Raw genomic sequence first — 20,332 nt, 5'->3', positions numbered from 1 at the left:
TTAAAATGATCTGTTGGCTCAGTCTGAACATGTTAAACAATGATTGTTAAATGAAACAGCAATATTGCCGATTATATATTCAAAGTTTTTTTTCCAAAACGCTTCAAATCCATACTTTAAAAAAAAAATGTTTTATTTCTTTTTAAAAACAAACAAACAAGAGAACGTGCAACATATTACATCAGGGACTCATACTATAAATGAATATAAATAAAATAAATGCAAATGCATGAAATAAATAACAGCCAAATAAAATAAACAGTAACAAACTAAATAGTAAAATAAAATAAATATTTTTCACCACATACATAAAATAATTTAAAAATACCACTAACGAGCGAATGAGGGGACAGGCTAAAAACAGGTTCGGAACATATAGCGTTTTGGAAAGAAACTGCATCTTGCAATACATTTTAAACAAGGAAATATAGCCTGAAACATTAATGGAGCAGTGAATAGGTTTAGTACACAGCAAAATGTCATGACAAACTATTTTTTTATTAATTTGGAGTTTAATGCGTTTTGGAAAAGAGCTCTTCATATGTAAATATGTACTAATGATAAATAAAAAGATTTGCTTCTGGACCAGTGTTTACATCTTGCGAAGTGGTCTACAGTATATTATATATTAGAAAGTTTAAGAAAAAGCATTGCTTTTCTTCCCAACTGTGCTTAGATTTTTCCAATTTCTTAGCCAGCATGTTAGGCCTTATCAAGACTTTACAATTGCATTATAATTACAATTTCATTTTGGCGTCACTTTTTGCTTTATATAAATGGTTTGTATATTACATATGCATAAGCATTGCAGTGTTATACCCACCACAACCAAAGGGTGGCTTTGACATCGATCTTGAAAATAACATGCGGCCACTTGGTGGTTCAGTGAGCCTCCTCCTCAGCTCTGCGCAGGGACTGGCTCTTCCGCAGCCATTTTCTGTCCAACCAAACGGCCGAACAGAGACAAGAACCAACCAGGGCTTCATCGCAGGTTAGTGTGCGGCTCCGGCCAATGATTGTTAACCCATATTGCGTTACATCGAATGGAAATCTCCGCGCGCGACTCTTTTATTATTAGTTGGCGGGGGTAATGAGAAATTAAGCGCGGGAAACGTTAAGCAGCTCGTCGTTGTGACAATAAACCGTTCGACAGGGCGCGCGGCCCCTTTGTTTACTACGAGCGTTCACGCTTTTTGCTTTACTTGTCCCTCTTATGACCTTTCTGTGGGGTTTTATACATTCACGAATGAAAATAACATACTGCAACTCTTTCGTCTTTTTTGATCATATATAAATAGATGACATGTAGGTAGTTTTATTTAACGTGTCTACGTTAACCCATTCTACCAAATGGCTAGCATGAATGCTACGTTAATTGTTAACCTCAACATTGTTATTTAAACCACCGTGGTGTGTTCTATAACTTAATCATGCATGTATCTACAGTATACAATGTGTATATAAATAGGTTTTTATAAAATCCTATATCTAACCCAAACAGCCTGGCTACCATGTGTAATGAACATATAAAATACACGTTATATTAGACGGTTTCATCGGACGCATGCGCTGACCGGAAGTTAACTTTCGGTTTGTGTTTTGTTATAATGTAACTATTTATTTGATATTTAATTAATGTTTTATTGTATATTCTTTTTTTTAAATTAATTTAACAATACTCAATAGTTATTGATTCTTTGCGGAGGTCCCCCGGAAGTTTAGTTTGGGCCACACGTCTGTTTATCTAATTCTGTCACATAATTGTAGATTACGGTGTCAGTTTTGTTCTATTTTTCATAATGGTTAATGTAATGTGTTTATGCGAACTAAAAGTATTATTTAAATGAAAATGTGTTAATAAAATACTGTTTAGGTCAAGTCTTGTCCCAGCCATGCCCCCCCCAGTATAATAATCTGAACAATGGTACATAAACGGAAGACAAAATGGCTGTGTCCCAAAACCTGTGTTCCCCACTTCAGTATACTTGGCTATTGAATGATTGATCAAAAATGCTGCCTATTAAGATAGTTTAGAGTAACACTGCGAACAACCTGGTGTTAAGACCCTCATATACTTCATACATTCTTTATCATGTGACGTGCATGTTGTGTTTTCAGCTTTAATACAATTTTATTTTTGTTGCAGATGGACGGAGACGGCTCAACCACAGATGCCTCCCAGCTTGGCATAACAGGAGAATATATGACTGGTGGACACTATGTTCTCCAATCTCAAGATGGTAAGTGAGCGGTTTGCAGTTATTAGGCTGGATTTATTCACAGATATTAATGTATTTGAATTCATTTCATTTTAAGATGAGGGTGAAGAGGGACTCAATGACCATGAGGATGGGAATGGAAGCAAAGATAACTTTAGGGAACAAGACATCTTTCTCCCCATCGCCAACGTCGCCCGAATCATGAAGAATGCAGTTCCCCAAACTGGAAAAGTGAGTAATTTTTTGAAATACTGAAATCAGACATAAAGAGCAGCTTTCATCATTTGAAGGTAATACGTTGCTCTTATGGAAATTAACACAGTTTAGCCTGTTTTCCTCCCGCTCCAAAGATTGCCAAGGATGCCAAGGAATGTGTTCAGGAGTGTGTTAGCGAGTTCATCAGTTTCATCACTTCAGAAGCCAGCGAGAGGTGCCATCAGGAGAAGCGCAAGACCATAAACGGGGAAGACATCCTGTTTGCCATGTCCACTCTGGGCTTTGATATGTATGTGGAGCCTCTTAAACATTACCTGCAGAAGTTCAGAGAGGTATTGTTACTGACATTTTATTACTCGTCAACATTAGCTTAACCTGAGACTTAATATTGAGATCAGGGACTGGGGTGAAATAGTTTCGCTTCCTTACTCAGATACTAATAAAAATCTACCATCCATTTTGTATTATAATAAACATGTTGACTTTTTTGAGTTCAGCACATTTGATTGACATGGTTTCATTATTCTCATGCAGGCCATGAAAGGAGAGAAAGGAATAAGTGCTGTAACTGTATCTGAAGGCATGGGGGAGGAGCTTGCAGATGACACTTTCAGTAAGTCATTCATCATAGGGAGGCTCAGAGATGACGTATTTCTGTATGCAAAACCCCTGAAGCGAGATAGCATTTTAGGACTTCCGGTTCCTTCGCTCCAAAATCTATGTTTTTTTTTAATGGGTTTTTGGTAATTCGCCCGAAATAAGGTCTGTGGTAAACAAAACCGCTAAATATTTTCTACGTTTTATTATTCACACCAATCATAACCCGCTTGTAATATTTTTAAAGCCTTATTGTGTCTAAAAAACGGCGGTTGCTAACAAGTTGCTAAGAGCGACTACTTCCTTTGGCAGGGATGTTAGACCTCAGTGCACATATAAAGCTCACAAATAATACAACATGGGCACAAATCTCTTGAAATTAGATGTGGATTTACTTACGGAGTAATAATTTACCAGGGAACGGGTGTTTAAAGGAGTCATAAGAAACAGCTAAAACAAATAATATTGTTTGTTTTAGATGTAATGCAATGTCTATACACGATTTAAGGTTCAAAAACGCTGTACTTTCCACATATCGTGCATGTTTGTATCTTCTCTTTGCCCCGCCTCCCTGAAATGCGTGGATTTATAACAAATCTCATGGCACTGAAAAGCGAGGTGTGCTATTATTGGCCAGTTAACCAGTGCGTAGTGATTGGTCGAACACTGCAAGTGTGTGAAGAAAATGTAACGCCTCTTACGATATTTGAAACATCAGGTTCCAAACGCAATTGTACTGACAGGTAGACCAACCTTACTTGCGTATACATGTGGGCGGTCTTAGTCAACTCAAACCAGGAACTGACGTGGATTTGTGGGAGTGTGGTTACATGGGCGTTTCAGGCAAGTCTGGGCATTCGCTTTAGGGATTTGGACGTGCGTAAGCTAATGTTGCGTGCGAATACACCAATTTAACTACTATGTAGTAGGAAAAAACTGTACTTGAACAGAGTAGTATTCTATGTCCAAATCGTCAGTATTCATAAAAGTTTTATATTGTGCATTGTTTTAATTAATTGAAATACATAGCATTAATATTGAGCTTATTTTTAGCAGTTTATTTATGTTTACCAGTTTACTTAAAATTAAATAACTTTATTATCCACACAAAAAATTAACAGACATGTAAAAAATGGTGTAGTTTCATGGACAAGGAAAGAAAAGAACAGATGAGGAGAAAGTGAAAGTAAAACTAGAACGTGGTCAGATAACATTCGGATAAGGTCCATGTTAAAACGTACTTGGGACATAAAAAAGATCATAGAAGAGATTTTCTCAGGTTGTTTTTAATACTAAAATGTAACGTATATTACAGCAACGTGAGAGACATCAACCAATAGGCAGAGAACACACAAAAGAATAATTAGCAGCAGTTTACAAAAGGAACATTCCAGTGGCATAATCATTCTTTACAATGGGAAGTGTGAATGGGCCTTTTATTGCCCAAGTGTAACTTGAGAAAACACATAGCACAATCACAAAGCTACTGTATTCTTTAGATTTTTTTGCTTTTATCAAAAGCATATAGACTTACAAGATAAAAAGGAAAATAAAAAGCTCTGAATATGCTGTACTTGAAGAAAATTGAAAGCTTTGTTTCATGTGTTGTTTACTTGTACAAACCATATAGTAGGTAAGATAATTGACGCAACCTGTCTCTTATAACTTAAGTTGTTGCACTTGGCATTACATCACATGGCTAATCTCTTGAGCAATCTCCAGTACAGTATGTGCTGGATATGCACCTCAAGCGGATGTTCCCATCCGCTGTTAAAATGGGTAATAAGAATTACCACACATGATCACGTCAATAAGGTGGACAACGCCCTATCGTATTCATACTACTCCCATTCAGGCAAAACACTTCGCACCCATTTAGCCCACGTTAAGAACGTTTTTACTGAAAGTCTACTCATTGATTATGCCATTTTGGATGCAGCCAGAGAGTAATTATATTAATGGAACAGTTGAACCTGTTCTCAAATGTCATAATCTGGATCCATATATTTATCTTGAATTAATGCAATGTAATATTTTTTCTTGAAGCAAATCAACTACCTGCAGGGATTATAACAGCTGACGGACAGCAACAAAATGTGATGGTTTACACGACTTCTTATCAGCAGGTAAGAACAGTCCTCTGTAAAAGATGCTCACCTAGTGAATAAATGAAAAGCAAATATTTAAATAAAAAAACCTGAAAGGGTAAGGGTTGTTGTTAAAAAGACTTTGTGTTTTATGTTACAGATCCCCGGTGTTCAGCAGCTTCAGTTCTCTTGAATATGCACTGCGTAAAGAAACCAACACTTATCCTCAAAAATGCAACCTCCATATTTCCACACACAAGTAAAGGTCATGAATGGTTGGGGCTGTTCATCAATACTTCTGTGAACCCATTTCTTGTGCTCTTTGAGGGTCAAAGTTTAGCCTGTTTTGTGTGTGGTCTGTGAAGACTCATTGTTATTTTAAGTGACTAGTTTGTTTGATGTTACTTTTTGTTTTCGTCATGCATTTGGAGTTTTATGCATTAGGTTTAAAGGTGTTCTAAGGGGTAATTCACCTCAGTCACACTATTCAAGCAATAAAAAGAGAACATGTGAATCTTCCCGCATTTATTAGAATGAGTGGGTTTCTTCTTTTTTTATAGATACTAATGTCAGGTTGCATATGTTTTCAGTTGATGTTAACGCTTAAAATGTGATTGGGGTTTTTGTAAATAATTCATATCTTCTGTACAGTTGTTTTTGTTTTCATGAATTTGTATTAAACTCAACTCAACAGAAGGAACAATTTCAGAGCAATGTGATTTGATCAGTCTAAAGACAAGTTTTCATAAAACAGGTTTTATTTTCCCTATGCATAATATTACAATTAAATTTGCCAAAAGACGAGATTATTTGGCCATAGCCCAATTTCAATATGAACTTGTGTATATTTTTATTTTATGTGTTTTACCTCTATGATGTTTGAATTGAATTAATCTTTAGTAATCATCATCTCTTTAGACTACAGTGATGGGGAAATATAGAAAAATAAATGTAAAACAAACATACAGATTTTGCTTGGATGGGGATGTTTGTAAAACATTATAGGAGTTAAACATGTCTAATCCTATTTTAAAATGTTTAAAAGTTTAAATGTCAATTTCAGAACTAAACGAATCTGTGTCTAGACGTTTATCAGCTGTGTGATGCTATAAACGTCTAGACAGAGTCATTATCACAAACATTAGAGATATTTAAATTTCTTTGACTGAATAGCATCAAAGGAGCTGTCCTGGCCAGGAGAATGAGACATTACCGGGTACTTTTGCTTCGTGAAATGGGGTTGTCAGTGCTATGCTGCAGGGGAGGGTAGGGGTGGCGTGTGATGTGTCATGTAGAGAAAAGGACCCAAACATATACCATAACACAAAATCGAATTGAAACATCACTTATTCAGTAGACATAGATTAATAAAAAGGCCATGAATAAAAATCAAATAAACTTAAATAATAATATATAAATATAAAATAATAAAGTCATTAATGTGTCCAAAAGTCATGTCAATGTGTCCAATATACATAGCATTTCAATATAAACCATCTTCAGCTTGACTGTTTAGAAGGTCAAAAATTAAAAAAGTGACACTTCATCATGATTGACAGAATGGTGATGTACTTGACAATTTTGCATGATTTATAGCTCATTTATTACAGACAACAGCACCATCTTCATCCATCAATCAAACAAACATGTGTGAAATGATGCCGCAGTGAAATGTGATTGGTTCATCAAATAAAATGTTTGTGTCTTGTTAGATTTTTTTCCTAAAAAGAAGATTTTGACCGCAGTTATGAGATACTGTTAGGTAAAAATTTCACAAAAGAAGGTCCACTTGTCATGAGAATTAAGCTCTATTTGCACAAGCAAACCAAGTGAGATGTCCACAAAGCATCTGGAAATACAGCATTTTGCATCAGTAGTTATACACAAACTTAAGGAGACGGTCTCCGCCCTTTACCAATCAGGTGGGGTCCTTTAATACCTTATTTTCTGTGGCCAATCCTATTTGGTCTGCTACCATTATTTCCTAAACAACAAGGTATGGTTTCAACAGTGGCGGACAAATCGTAATTTAGTTTTTTTAATAAATATACATACAATAGGGACTTTACTTTTCTCTTTGATATAAAACCTGCTTGTACCAAGATCACTTGACCAAGACCATTTTTATAGATACTCATGGAAACGCCCCAGAACTTGGGCAAGTTTTAAACAATGGTTGGGTCACTTATAGGTCAGAGCAGGCTCCTTTTGGCTCCAAAATCTTAGGCCTCAGACATTACTGCTTGTTCAAAGTGCTCAAAACCATATAAAGTGCATTTGTGTACGTAATCATTTATTAGATATACTGATTTCAATGTCTTTAGTTATAATAAAAATGTAATGTCATAAAAGTTGGCAACGTTTCCTATGAATACTTCTTAGTTAAACATAATCACAGTGCATAACATAATTGTGATAAGTGAAGAATTGATTGTGGGTGCTTTTATTTGATACTATAGTGAAATCAATCACAAATTCCATATAAAAACCCAATAATACACAGTGATCAAACAGTTAAAAGTAAAAAAAACTTGTTTGTGTTGGCATTTAAGATGATTGACAACTTGAACATTTTAATTACGGTGTTGCCAGATACTTTGCCAGATAGATTCCAGTCCATACAGTGGCGAAACTGCTTTTAAAAGGTAAAACACTCCTCTTGTGTGTGAGGATGCAAATACTCAATACAAACCATAATAATAATCTCGTAATTATAAAAAAACCGAACCTGGCAACCTGGGCTGTGATGTCCAGTCCCGCCCTTCACCTCTCGCGCTCATCAAGCTTTGATAAGATCCCACCGCTCACGCGCCACAAGTGACGAGCAGTAATCAACAACAGCAGCTGTGAGTGAGATTCCTTAATTATTAACAGAAGAAATCCTTCAGTAAGTCTTCCTTGTTTGTTTTTTTATTGTTTTGATCGCGAAGTGATGCGTCTACAAATATATTGTTACGAAAGTGTTCACGGATTAAAAAATTGATGTACTTCGATCTTCCGGAGATTTTCAGCGTGTTCAAAGTCTCGCGTTACTCACCGGATGTTTATTAAACTTTGTCCTTTGAATAACGCATTAGGGCAAATGTGTGTATTTTCTTATAAATATTGGCCAGTTAGAAATAACTGTCCTCGGGATTGCGTTACTGGAGAGGCGGTAGCGAGTGTGTAGTTTGGTTTGTGCACGTTACACTAAAGGAAGTGGAGGTCTTAAATACGTATTTCAGTGTTTTGATTTGTATTTGTATTCGTATTTGTTTTGAAACAACGCTAACTGATGCCTTGTATGTCTTGCTGATTTAAGTCTCAGTCCTGCTACTTAATGGCTGGAATTATGGTGGAAACTCTAATGTAATCTGTGTTTTTTAATATAACACAATGCACAATAACTATACTATGTTTACACAATATATGTTTTAGTATGAGCTTTGAACACAGGAGCTGCACATACTATGAGCATGTTTTTATTACACAAAAGCACATGAAAGGCGTAGAGCAAACTTTGAGTCAGGCTGTGAGAACATGTGATGACACACAATGGCAGATATGGATTTCATACATGATGTGGGTTAGAGATGCATGTGTACGTGTGTCTTTTAGAAATTTGAGAAAAACGTGCCTGGGTTAAATTGCAAATAAGGAAGATTGAAGTCTAACTGTGGGAGAAGTAAAGATGAGTGGGCTGAGGGGTGGCTCAGGCACTCGGATTGTAATATAATGGCGGCATACGAGAAAGGGGACGGGCTACTAAAAAAGGTGATATCATATGAAACCTGATTGCTGAACGACGTGAAAAACAACTGGAGATTTGTGTATAAACTGTGGAGTCAGGTGTACAGTTGGTAGATCACCTTAGATGAACTATGAATATCTCACTTTGCTTGCTCAAGCAAGTAAAGATTGAAATCTTGGCATCTGGAACCTTTGTTTGAGATTTCTTTCTGCGTTGGACGGTCGATTCGATTCAAGACTTAAATTTACAAGATTCTTGGCCAGATTTTACCACGAATTTTCCCTCCTGGGTATATTTGAAAAAATCGTATCCATGGCCTCGATTGGGTCCGACGTTCGGTCCAGATTATCACATAATGTGAGGCATCTTAAACATCCTGACCTGCTCCGAGAACAATCGGGGCAGCCCTGATCATATCAAACATGTTTCATATTTAGGACTTCAAATTGGGGTGGTGAAGCTGGTAATTTTACAACAACCAATGAGAGACAAGATGACGGAGTGACTGACAGAACAGTAATCATGTAAATGCAGTGCGATGGATAGCGGGGATGTACAGATTTCAACAGCTTGTTGAAATGTGACAACATAACACATACCACTATAATGTGTCTTTAAAGTTATTGCTTTGCGATGTCCATTGTGTTTTGTTTTTTACATGGATAACAGGAGCTGATGCTTCCTCACACAAGTTTATTTATCTAATACCAGAAACAAAACCTCCCTGCTTGACCACCAGTTGACATGACACCATACGATCACTAAATTTCGCCCTGTCATCACATTATTTACATTTACTTTTGGTCAATTTTAGGGCTTGAAGGTTGCTAATAAATGTCCACACTGTTATGTACATGATTTGCACTTTTGTGGACCCACCATGAATTTCTACCTGACAGTCGATACAGTGTTATGTAAATGTGTCTTGTAGACCTCAAAGGGGACAGGGGTCTCAACTCTCGGTTTTTGGACCAATTGCACGTTTTGACATTCTCTTTGACTGACACACTTGTATGAGTTTAATAGGTAGAGTTAATAGATCTTTCCATCTCTTTATCATGTTAAATCAAGGAGGTGTCCAATCTGCAATTCTAGATTACATGCGTCTCATCTCTGTTTGAAACATTACTTGTTGTCTGATTGGTATGAAATGGGATACATCTCTTATAGTTTGGTTCGAGCAAATAAAGTTTCAATTTTTGACACCCGGGCCGGAACCCCTTTGTCTGCAAGAATCATTCCTGCAATTGAAGATTGGGTTTCCTCGTCAAAAGGCATATAAGGGCACGTTTACGCGATGAAAAACTGAAAAGTTTCCTTTTGCGTTTTTTAAAAGTTTCACATACACATGACAGCGTTATCAAAACTCTGCATCGAAACGGATCATGGAAATGGATAAAATTGCTGTAGTATGCATGCCAGGCCAGTGGATTTCGATGTTGTTGTGTAAAGAAACGGGACTTGCTTTGGGACATACACATGCACAGTTATAAGGCAAAAGTGCTTTTTAATACCGTTGGTCGGCGTATATGAGTGCTTTTCCACCATCGCGCAGAATTAGGGCTGGTCCGATAAACGATATCATATCGAATCGCGATAGAATTTATTTTGATAACGATGATAAGTTATTGACATTTTGACTGGATATGGGTTAATCTTACAGTCTAACAGACAGCAGAAGTAAACGCAACAACAGTCAGTCAGCGTGCAGCTTTTACCAGAAAAATATATCGGTACTTGTACTTGGTCTTTAAAAATGGTATCGGTGCATCCCTAATTACCATCCGCTTCAGCAGGATTCTGTCACACTGCCGGCAATAATATATGTTATCTTGTCCTGTTTTGGCAAGCATCATTCACAATGTCTCCTGTTTTCGTCCACAACATTCACAATGTGATCTGACGCTGCAAAAGCTTGCAAGTAAAAGTTAAGCCTAACATTAGATAGATTCAATGCGGTGTGCTTCTACATTGAGATTTTTTCATATTATATGCTATTTTTATATTGATTCCCCATTTAATGAAACATGAAAGAAACAGAATAAAGAAAAATGTTTCTCATATTGCCTGCTGTCACTGATGTGCTGCGTTTGTAAATCCCCTATGATAAAGCGTCTGCTGCTTTAGGCTAATAAATATATTTACATTGTTCTGAAGTCATACGGCATCAAGAACAATATCGACACATCTTTCTGTTGTTCCATCTATTAGTGCACATGACACTTTCAGTTGACTTGTTGTAAATGTCAGGAAAGTTTGCTCTGTACACACGCTTCAGATCTGTCGTAACGCTAGGCTGCTGTAGATATACACCTGTTGCTCTTTTACTGCAAAACCTTCCTACCACTGACCTCGCACTTTAATTTAATTACATTTAAGTTGTTGCTCTTGTGCAATAGATGAACAACCTTTTATTTATATTCGGATATTCGGATATTATATATTTAGAACCTATTTTGCGTGAGTTACTATCAAATCTTGTTGCAAAACATTAATTCCCTCGCTATTATTTATTTATTAATGACGTCATCGACTAGTTGACATCGATGTGACTTTTATCACATAATAGACTGCATAGTATAATTCATTAAAATATCTTCCGTAGACATCTGACCCATTAGTACAGTCTTTTACTTCTTTTCTAATTTCCTACACCCCAAAAAATTAATCTTAGCTTTGTGTACTGTGATGGGCTGACTGAGACCAGTCTTTACTGAACTATGCATTGTTGTACTTTTGTTGCACAAATTGCTTCTATTGTTTTCCCCTACTTTGTATGTCGTTTTGGATAAAAGTGTCTGCTATATAACTTAAATCTAAATGTAAAATAGAAGTTAAATTTTTGCATATATAGTTTTTAAGGTGAATAAGATATTATTATCTCGTTAATTGGTCTCGTGGGATAATTGTCTCGTCACACCCCTGGTATCGATTGTTGTTGATCTTTACACAATCTAATAAATATACATTACAACATTATTTATCCGTGGTAAATAAGAGTATGTTTTTCCAAATGGTATTGCTCCAATCTAGTGGTGGAAAGAGTACTGGAACTTTGTACTAAAGTATAAGTAATGTTACATTGCTGAAACTGTACTCCGTTCCATGTACTGGTGTTAAAGTAATTGAGTAAAAGCAAAAATTACTCTTCTCATAATCTTCTCCGAGTACTAGTTACTCGTTAGTTTTTATCCGGTAGCTATTTAATGAATTATTATCAAATTTAAAGATTACGTAGAAAAAAAGATACTTTTAATAAAACAAATCTTTACCTTGCTGATATAAAGCATATAAATGGATAAAACTCAGACAAAATAACCATTTAATGTGTTTAAGAACCAAAACTGTTCTGTCTGTCTATCATGAGCTCAGTTTTCCAGTTAAAACCATTTATGCAATTACGACACTGTTCAATCTTGTGTACAAGGCCCCAAAATGCAGAAATGAATAATAGCCCAAAATACTGCATGCAAGAAAAGCTAAACATTTTTAACCAAAATTGCATTGGATTAGCATTAACAGGACATATCTGTAGAGGAGCTGTCTGATCAATTACTCAACCTAAAGCCATCCAAGACGTATGTGACATTATTTCTTTGGTAGAACTATAAAGATTTTTACCAGGAATTCTGGTCCATGGTCTTTCCTTAAATAAAATTCACAGGTTATGTCTTAAAAAATTCAAAATACAGATAGAGGCAACATAAGTGCACTAGTCCACTAGGGGTCAATGCACACACAGAAAGTGTGCAGTGTGCCGTTGTCGAAGAAAAATGTTACAAAACCAACCTGGTGAAACTAAAAACAGTAAGCTAAGAAGCATATCCTTGTCCATACTGTTTGGTTGTTGTTCTTGTTGGCTTGCTGTTTGCTCGGATTGTTTTCAATGGCGAAAACACTTAAATTATTCATTTACAGTGGGTCCGTGAATAAAGCGACTCAGCACTGCCCTCTGATGGTCTGGTTCAGCACACATACTCATTTGCATTGTGCTGAACTCTGATGTCCACGCTTAATCCGGGTTAAGTATGCTCAGGAAGCTGTACGGATGCCTTAGTCCGTGAGACTGACACGGATGTGCAAAGTCAGGTATGCCTGGGCCTTTTGTGATCGAATCCTTGCGCAGAGCTCTCTATTTCACATGACCTGTGAAAGCCCCGAACAATGGCACTACAAAACGGCAAAATTCTTTGTCAAATACATTGATTTTACCAAGAAAAAAGGTTTACATTCCGTTAAAAAATATCACCAATATCCAAGACTAAGCTGTTTCATTGTAAAGAGCCACTGCAGCTTTCTGACTGTATTGTATTGTGTATTGTGTCTTTCTGTCCTTACTTTTTACCATGGTGTTACTGTAGTAAACGTGTAGTAACCATGGTTTTATGGGCTAAGTTTTTGTTAGAGCTCTTGTTGTTCTTAATTTTGAATATATTTTTCATTTTTACACCAGACATTCATATCGGTTCAAAATATTGTTTATCGGTCTACGTGATCTGTAATAATCAATATGGACATCGGCCCTAAATAACACATATTGGTCGACCCCTTAATTAGTTGCATTCTGGAGCCCTGTAATGGTTAATGGTTTTGTTGTTTGCAGGGGTAGCAGTTTTGGAATTGCTAGATTTTAATTTGAGGATATATGTAATTTAGTTTTCCTGGTTATATTTGTCACAAAAAGACATTCATCGTTTCACTTTTTTTTTACAGGGATGTGATTTCACCTGAACAAAAGAGGCTTGCAGAATGCCGTTCTGCAGAATGCATGTGATTTCACAGCACCCAGGACAACGGTAAACCTTGGATGCAAATGGGGGAACCATCCGGAGACTGTACATCCAACAACTTAGACCATAACTATTCCCGGAAAAGCTTACTGCCTCACTCTGCAAATCTAACATATCCAGAACAAACCACCACTGGAAATTACTTTCAGCAATATTCTTGCAGAATTCTACAAGCAACCAGTTACAAAATTGTGACTGGTAGCACTCCATTTTCTAATGATCTGAAGCCAGCACAGGAGAATCACTTGAATTCAAAATGTACAATGCCAACAGGAGAGCAAAAAAACAATATTGTTCTCTGGACTCCGCCCGGTTCTAGAGTCCAGGTATTTGTACCTGTAAACAACATGCAGGAAACCAATATTGTGCAAAACATCTCGAACTGTGTCGCGAGACCAGGCACGGAAGTGTTTAACTCTAATCACAGTGTATGTATGCAACAACAATCTTCCTCTGTGCCAGCTGACGCAAGTAGTTTGCAACAGTTCCAAACAAAAACAATTGAGAATAAGAATAAGAATAAGAAGGACATGCAGAGAGATTTGACACATGCAAATGCTACTAATGATTTGCCACAGCAAGACCCATCCACAAAAAGGATGACCTTACCATCCAAGTATAGATACAACCCCATAACTACAAATGCACCTAATGGACAGAATAGTCCCCTCGATGGACCTGTTTACCATGGAGTAAGAGCTGAATACTCGTCTGACCATGCTCACCTACAAACACCTTCTACATGTAAACTAAATGTCCAGCAGAACAACACCACGAAGAAAGCTGTTGCCGTTGTCACACCATTATCTCCAGTAGAAATGGCATCTGTTAACTTTTCAAACAAATCTGCTCATGAGCTTGATGCAAGATCTGTGCCGATACACCATCTACCTAATTTTACACATCCACTGAAGATCAACGCTGATCCGCAGACGATGAGAGAACCAAATGAACCAGCATGCAAGCACCAACGACCAAAATCAGCAGAGCCCAAGCTGGGTAGTGATGTGGTCAAAAGTCCAGTTTGCCTTCTCGAATCAACCAGCCCATGTAACCACAGAAGCTCGCTGAAGCTTAATTGTCCAGTAACAGACCGAAATAAGCCTTCTGAAATCCAAAAAGAAACAAGTGAGAAGATACCCAAGGATAAGCAAGCAGTGACTGATAAGAAAACGAACACGGGAGAAACGGACAAGTACTCCACAATCCCTGTAATTGAATGGCCGTTGGACAAATTGCATACGTTAATGAATATTATTCAGCAAATAGAAGATGTGCATCAGAAAAACGTCAATAAAATGGATTCCGGAAAGGAGATCCTGAGGCTCTTCTGGAATGGGGACGTTTGCATGTTTCGCAATGCTGTAAAAAGTAGAATATATCAAAACGTGATGGAAGATGTCTACAATTACTGTCAGGGGAAAGATGATGTGATACTTGCACAAATTAAAAACGACACACGCAACCAAGTTGCCAAGAATTTTCATGTTTTGAAACACGACGAAATGCCACCAAAGATTGAGTACAAGTCGTCCTGGTTGAATCTTGATGAGAACCTTGATGACATTGACAGGGAATGTGGTATTTCTTGGTACTTCCGACATCTTCACCCATTCTCCCAAGAAAAAGGAAACGCTGTAGGTAAATTGCAACACGGATTGCTAGATGCCCCTGATAAGCATCAATGCTCAACTGAAACTAACTGTCAGAACCTATTTCCAGAAGATGTACAAACATTCCCTAAGTCAAAGGACGAAACCATGGACAATGAGGGTCTTTATAAACACTTTTTATCCAATAAACAATTCCTACCTAGTCAAAACACTGCTGGACAAACATATATTCCAAGTGACTCTTTAATCTCTATTGAGAATGTTTCAACGGCTGAAACCTCATCGGTTATATCAGCAGGAGGGCATTGTTTAGAAGAGGACCTGCAGAAAGTCAATACACCACAAGAGATGACGCTATCCAATTCAAACCCACCCAAAGAACTTGAAAAAATACCACGGGATGAGCAGATAAGCATGGAGAGGTTTGAAGAGAAGACCAACAATTCTGCACACACAATTCAAAACCCCTTACCAGATGCCTCTCATAAATCGCCAATAACTGGGCATGATCAGTTTGCGATGGAAATTGTGAGCAAAACACTGGCAGAAGTACAAACATCCAGTGTTCACGAAAACTCGCCTGATTCCATTATTAAAAGGTCACATGCTGACACTAATAGACACGTGCCAACGCTTGATGAAGTGGTTACAGAAGAGACCAGTTGTCAACCAAATGCTATAAATCCTCTGATGGCCATAACAAATTTAGTGACGAGGTTAGACAATCAAGCTGTTGCCAAAAGTCGCTCAAGCGCTGTAACATCAGGAAGGGGTCGGCTATATGGGGGACGTGCTGTCCAAAGTAATGAATGGACTAGGAAGAGTAACTGTGCAGGTTCACCTAATGTGAAAGCAAATGAATCTCAGGTAAAACATTCAGCACATGCAACACTAACCGCATTTAGAGAAGGAACAGAACATCGGGATGCAAAAGCTGTTAACAAAGTACGGGTAGAAAAACAGATGCAATTGCAGTTTGAGAATAAAAACTCTGACTATCAAGGTGGTGGCTTATTAACAGAAACAGGAGATGGAGAAGATAAACGCTTATTGAAGCCTGAAAGCATGGTTACAGGACAAACCAATTGTCCACCAAATAATGTAAATTCACTAGAAGGTTTAGCAAACGTGTTTAGGACACTGGAAAAAAGTGAAATTTCTTTGAGGATTTATGAAAACCAAATAGGAAAACAAGAAGTTTTGAAAAGAAGTGGATCTGGAGGCACAAGACCCATTTTGACTGATTTGCTCATGAATAGAGGTTTACCGAAGCTCAGTCCTACGGTTACAGAACAGCGGGCTCAAATACAAAATGGATCTGATGAAAAACCGACTAACAGTGATTGTGTGGATAAGATGATTGATGAGCCATCAATAACCGAGCGGGATGATTTTCCAATGGAAATTGGAAACGAAGTACCAGCAGAACCAAAAATCCCGCCAGAAAATTTAGAGCTTTGTAAGAACTTGCCTGGGTTTGTGCGTGAACAATCATTAACAGAGACTAACAGTAACCACTCAATGAAACCCAAGCGTGTGGATACAGAACAAAGCAGCCATCAACCACATATTGTAAATCCACTGGCGGCCATGACAGAAATAATATGCTCAATAGATAAACGTGTTGCTTTAGGAAAATCAGGTATGTCAAAAACTAAGCATCAACACTCTGCGAAAATGTCTAGATGGGATGTGCGGTCAGGGTTTACTAAACCCGATATCCAAAGTGGCTGCACAAACTCAAAACCTAATCCTGTGGTTGAAGAACAACAGAAGGCTGTGCAGTCACCGCGAATGCAAAATGAATGTAATGAAAAAACTGATAACATTAATGTTCGCCCTCATAAAGTGGCTAAACTGTGCTTTTCCAGTGAGATGACGGAAGGGGAGGATTTGCAAATAGACACGGCCGGAGAATCAGAAATTATGCATTCGTCATCACAGGTGAATTATGAGCAATGTGATAACACTGACACGCAATGTGATTCTTTGTCATCCTCCAGGTCGTTTCATGCCATACCTGAACGGTTACAGGAAGAAGACTTCATGGGAAGTTTTGAAGACGAACCAAAGAATTCCACAAATGCGGGACAAAACGCATCTCTAAAATTGTATAAGCCAACAGAAGATCTTTTGGAGGGAATGCATCGCTCTGCTGGGTCAGAAACATCAGGGCTGGTTGGTGGTGTTTGTGATGGTACTGATGATGAATCAACCATTGAAAATAACTTTACAAGCCCACCAAAACTTGATCCTGTGGAATTTGTCCCATCACCTCAAATGCAAGATGAATCCAGTGAAATGATTCCTAATGATACCTGTGCGCTTGCAGAAGAACATGTGACAGAAGTTGCTCTGCATGGTAATAAAGAAGAACTTGAGCTGGATGCTTTTGCTTCGATTAAGATCAATGTTCTCCCGCATGGAATTGCAGAATTATGGTTTGCTGGCAAGATGACGGAAGATAAGGAGTTGCAAAAAAACATTGATGTACAAACTTCCAGTAAGGACCAGGTAGATGTTGAAGTCCTAGAACACAGTGATTACCAGGTAGATGTTAACATTTTGGATTACGGTGAGGACCAGGTAGAGATTGAAATCCCAGACCACAGTGATGACCAGGTAGATGTTAACATTTTGGATAACAGTGATGACCAGGTAGAGATTGAAATCCTGGACCACAGTGATGACCAAATAAAAGTTATATTTCCTGAAAAGCATGCAGAAGACATAAAGCCCATTGAGTGGAACAATCTAGGTGAGGTTGATGAAAAGCTGGAGTCTTATTGTTGTATTGCTAAATGGTTTCAAGCTTTAAATTATGGAGATGGTTCATTTTGCATGTGTCAGGTGAAAACAGAGTTGAGTGAACAAAAGCTTGAAATTAGAGCCAGTGACACAAGTGTGAAAATGGACACATATGAAGAAGATCGTTTTGGTGTCATCTCTAAAGAACATGGATGCATTGATTTAAAAGTTGATCTTTTCACCACTGATGAAAAGTCATCTGAAAGCACAAAAGCATTATTAACACTGGATGCTGGCACACCAAATTATGCTGCTGTGGACAACATTAGGACTGTGAAGGCCTGTCCGGTTTCTGAAGTGATATCAGAAACATCAGAGCAGATAAATGATGACTCTCCTTCCAAATGTGCGACGGATAAGATCCCGATGCTTTCTGAGAAAACAAAGCCATCTCCTGATGTTAAGAAAAGTTCTGAAACTGTATGTCTTTCACTGTACGGGTCTTCTAATAGACGAGATCGACTAATACGAAACAAAATATATAAAAACGGTGGACAAAAACCACCAGAAGACCTTGAAAGAACAATCGGCTCCCATCAGAAGAATGACAGAAGAATGTCAAATAAGCGCAAATGGGACGAATTGATAGAAACCGAAGATGTTTCGAATGTAAGAAAGAAAAATGTGAGAGTGTCTCCTCAAAGTTCTCCTCAGGGACACAAAGCAGCCCCAGTGAAAGTTTCTGAAGTTACCAATGAAAATGCACTTTCCTCATCTGCGTTAACTAGAAAACGGTTTAATCCACCTCATAATTCAAAGAGTTTATCAAAGAAAAAGAAAAGTTTAGGAACAAGACAAATATCCATGAATAACTATGTTACCAGAAGGAAGACCATGTCTCCAAAATCTTTGCATTCACCTGAGCCTGTACTGAAAAGTAAATATGAATTGAGGAACCCTGCTTTGATGCCATTACAAGAGGATTTTGGATTGGAGTTTAAAGTGTTGCCGTCAACTTTCAACTTTAAGGATGGAACTGAACCCGCCAACATTCAAGCAGACGCGTTATCAAGAGCAAAAAATGGTAAAAGCTTCCGTTATACTTTAAAAGTCTAAGCTTTTTGTGTCTAGTCAAAATTGTGTCCAATGTATTTAACTCTTTTTTTTTTTTTTTTTTTTTTTTTTAGGGATTCCATACACCGAAGATAAAAAAGTTAAAGGGAGGAAAACCATCCATGCTCCAGTACAAGGTACTGGACACAAGGTTTAATTTAATTAAAAGTGATGCTTTATGGGGTAGTTCACCCAGTTTTGCTTTGTTCGTGCATTTTGTTCAGTTGTATATTTGCTGGTTACCATGCAACATTATAGAACATCATCTAAAAGGTTTTGATGCGCTTATTTTCAGGGAAGTGGTCTTTAAGCCCTTTGAAAAGCAAGCAGATCCAGTCTGCAGACGTCTCTAGCTCATGTAGCCTCTTTCGAGAGTTCAAGAAGAGGTATCAAGACAAAAAGAAGGAACTTGTATCCAGGCAGAACTTGAATTCCAATTAAATTCCATTACAAAACTTAAATTTCTATTAAAGTTTAAACAATTCTAAAATGTAGTACATTCTCATGTTGTTACTTTCTGTGAAATGTGATAAACGTCTATACTGTAAATAGGCAACAAATATGCAAATTGCACTATATGAACATTTTACAGTGTTTTACCTTTACTTTAAGGATTGTATATATTTGTAAATGCATGCATTTACTCACTGATGAACAGCTGTGGTAGCTAATTCCTCCCGTCCTTGGTACGAATGTTAGTTACATATATTTTTCAATATTTGAAAGTTGTTTGCATTATTTGAAAGGTACTCAAACAATTCTATATTCTGATGTTTTTAGTTGATTTTCTGTTTCGCAAAATTTAAGACTTCATATATTTTTGCTTTTTTTTACATGACTTAATAAAATAAACCTCTTGGTCTAAAATGTTACTGCTTTTGAGTGACTTCATTTTTTTAAGGTTACAGAAGTAGAAATAGCATCATCGATTGCATAAAAGGAAATATTTATTATTGTTAACGTTAACCTCTTGAATATAATAATTTCTGTCTCATTAAAATGGTTCACATCTCCAAATAAATGATATGAAGTCATTTTAATATGCTTAAAATTTAAGATTTTCAAAAAAAGCAGACGTTTTATATTTACATTTATTATGCTAAATAATAATCATAATATTAACAACGTTTTCAGATGCTCTAATATTAATGTAGTATTATGTAGTAAAAATCTTCAATTTATACGTTGTTACTATGGTACCATAGTAGCGTAACATACA

At 37.1% G+C, this 20,332-nt stretch overlaps 2 protein-coding genes and 1 long non-coding RNA gene across 7 annotated transcripts; 2 read left to right on the top strand and 1 right to left on the bottom strand.

The window, feature by feature from the left end:
• The first annotated feature begins 856 nt into the window (after positions 1 to 856).
• Positions 857 to 5,643, top strand: nfybb (nuclear transcription factor Y, beta b). Of its 3 annotated transcripts, none has more exons than XM_056739741.1 (7): positions 857 to 991; positions 2,147 to 2,240; positions 2,317 to 2,450; positions 2,570 to 2,767; positions 2,970 to 3,048; positions 5,079 to 5,158; positions 5,280 to 5,643. In XM_056739741.1, exons 2-7 carry the CDS (start codon positions 2,147 to 2,149, stop codon positions 5,310 to 5,312), a joined length of 618 nt encoding a protein of 205 aa, XP_056595719.1. In that variant the 5' UTR covers positions 857 to 991; the 3' UTR covers positions 5,313 to 5,643. The 3 variants fall into 3 exon arrangements, with proteins under 3 accessions (XP_056595719.1, XP_056595720.1, XP_056595721.1); XM_056739742.1 differs by lacking the exon at positions 857 to 991 and adding an exon at positions 1,063 to 1,305; XM_056739743.1 differs by lacking the exon at positions 857 to 991 and adding an exon at positions 1,548 to 1,590.
• Positions 5,097 to 8,292, bottom strand: LOC130414072 (uncharacterized). The gene is made up of 3 exons (XR_008905572.1): positions 8,157 to 8,292; positions 7,848 to 7,963; positions 5,097 to 5,189 (listed from the first exon to the last, which is right to left on the bottom strand). It is a non-coding gene; the product is annotated as an uncharacterized LOC130414072 (long non-coding RNA).
• Positions 7,828 to 19,607, top strand: si:ch211-106e7.2 (uncharacterized). Of its 3 annotated transcripts, XM_056739740.1 has the most exons (5): positions 7,858 to 8,006; positions 13,563 to 16,894; positions 17,256 to 19,084; positions 19,188 to 19,250; positions 19,409 to 19,607. In XM_056739740.1, exons 3-5 carry the CDS (start codon positions 17,299 to 17,301, stop codon positions 19,552 to 19,554), a joined length of 1,995 nt encoding a protein of 664 aa, XP_056595718.1. In that variant the 5' UTR covers positions 7,858 to 8,006; positions 13,563 to 16,894; positions 17,256 to 17,298; the 3' UTR covers positions 19,555 to 19,607. The 3 variants fall into 3 exon arrangements, with proteins under 3 accessions (XP_056595716.1, XP_056595718.1, XP_056595715.1); XM_056739738.1 differs by having other exon boundaries at positions 7,828 to 7,965; positions 13,563 to 19,084; XM_056739737.1 differs by having other exon boundaries at positions 13,563 to 19,084.
• Positions 19,608 to 20,332: the final 725 nt, after the last annotated feature.

The sequence above is a fragment of the Triplophysa dalaica genome, chromosome 24, assembly GCF_015846415.1.
Source record: "Triplophysa dalaica isolate WHDGS20190420 chromosome 24, ASM1584641v1, whole genome shotgun sequence".
NCBI classification, from domain to species: Eukaryota; Metazoa; Chordata; class Actinopteri; order Cypriniformes; family Nemacheilidae; genus Triplophysa; species Triplophysa dalaica.
The sequence above is the reverse complement of the archived record's forward strand: the minus strand, read 5'-3'. Positions and strand labels throughout refer to the sequence as shown.

Bases quoted from the DNA above. Each gene is read 5' to 3' on its own strand.
- nfybb (XM_056739741.1), top strand. From the start codon at position 2,147: ATGGACGGAGACGGCTCAACCACAGATGCCTCCCAGCTTGGCATAACA. The intron at 2,768-2,969 runs GTATTGTTACTG...ATTCTCATGCAG, and splicing joins ACCTGCAGAAGTTCAGAGAG to GCCATGAAAGGAGAGAAAGG. The intron at 3,049-5,078 runs GTAAGTCATTCA...TTTTTCTTGAAG, and splicing joins GCTTGCAGATGACACTTTCA to CAAATCAACTACCTGCAGGG.
- si:ch211-106e7.2 (XM_056739738.1), top strand. From the start codon at position 13,657: ATGCAAATGGGGGAACCATCCGGAGACTGTACATCCAACAACTTAGAC. The intron at 19,085-19,187 runs GTAAAAGCTTCC...TTTTTTTTTTAG, and splicing joins GTTATCAAGAGCAAAAAATG to GGATTCCATACACCGAAGAT. The intron at 19,251-19,408 runs GTACTGGACACA...GCTTATTTTCAG, and splicing joins CATCCATGCTCCAGTACAAG to GGAAGTGGTCTTTAAGCCCT.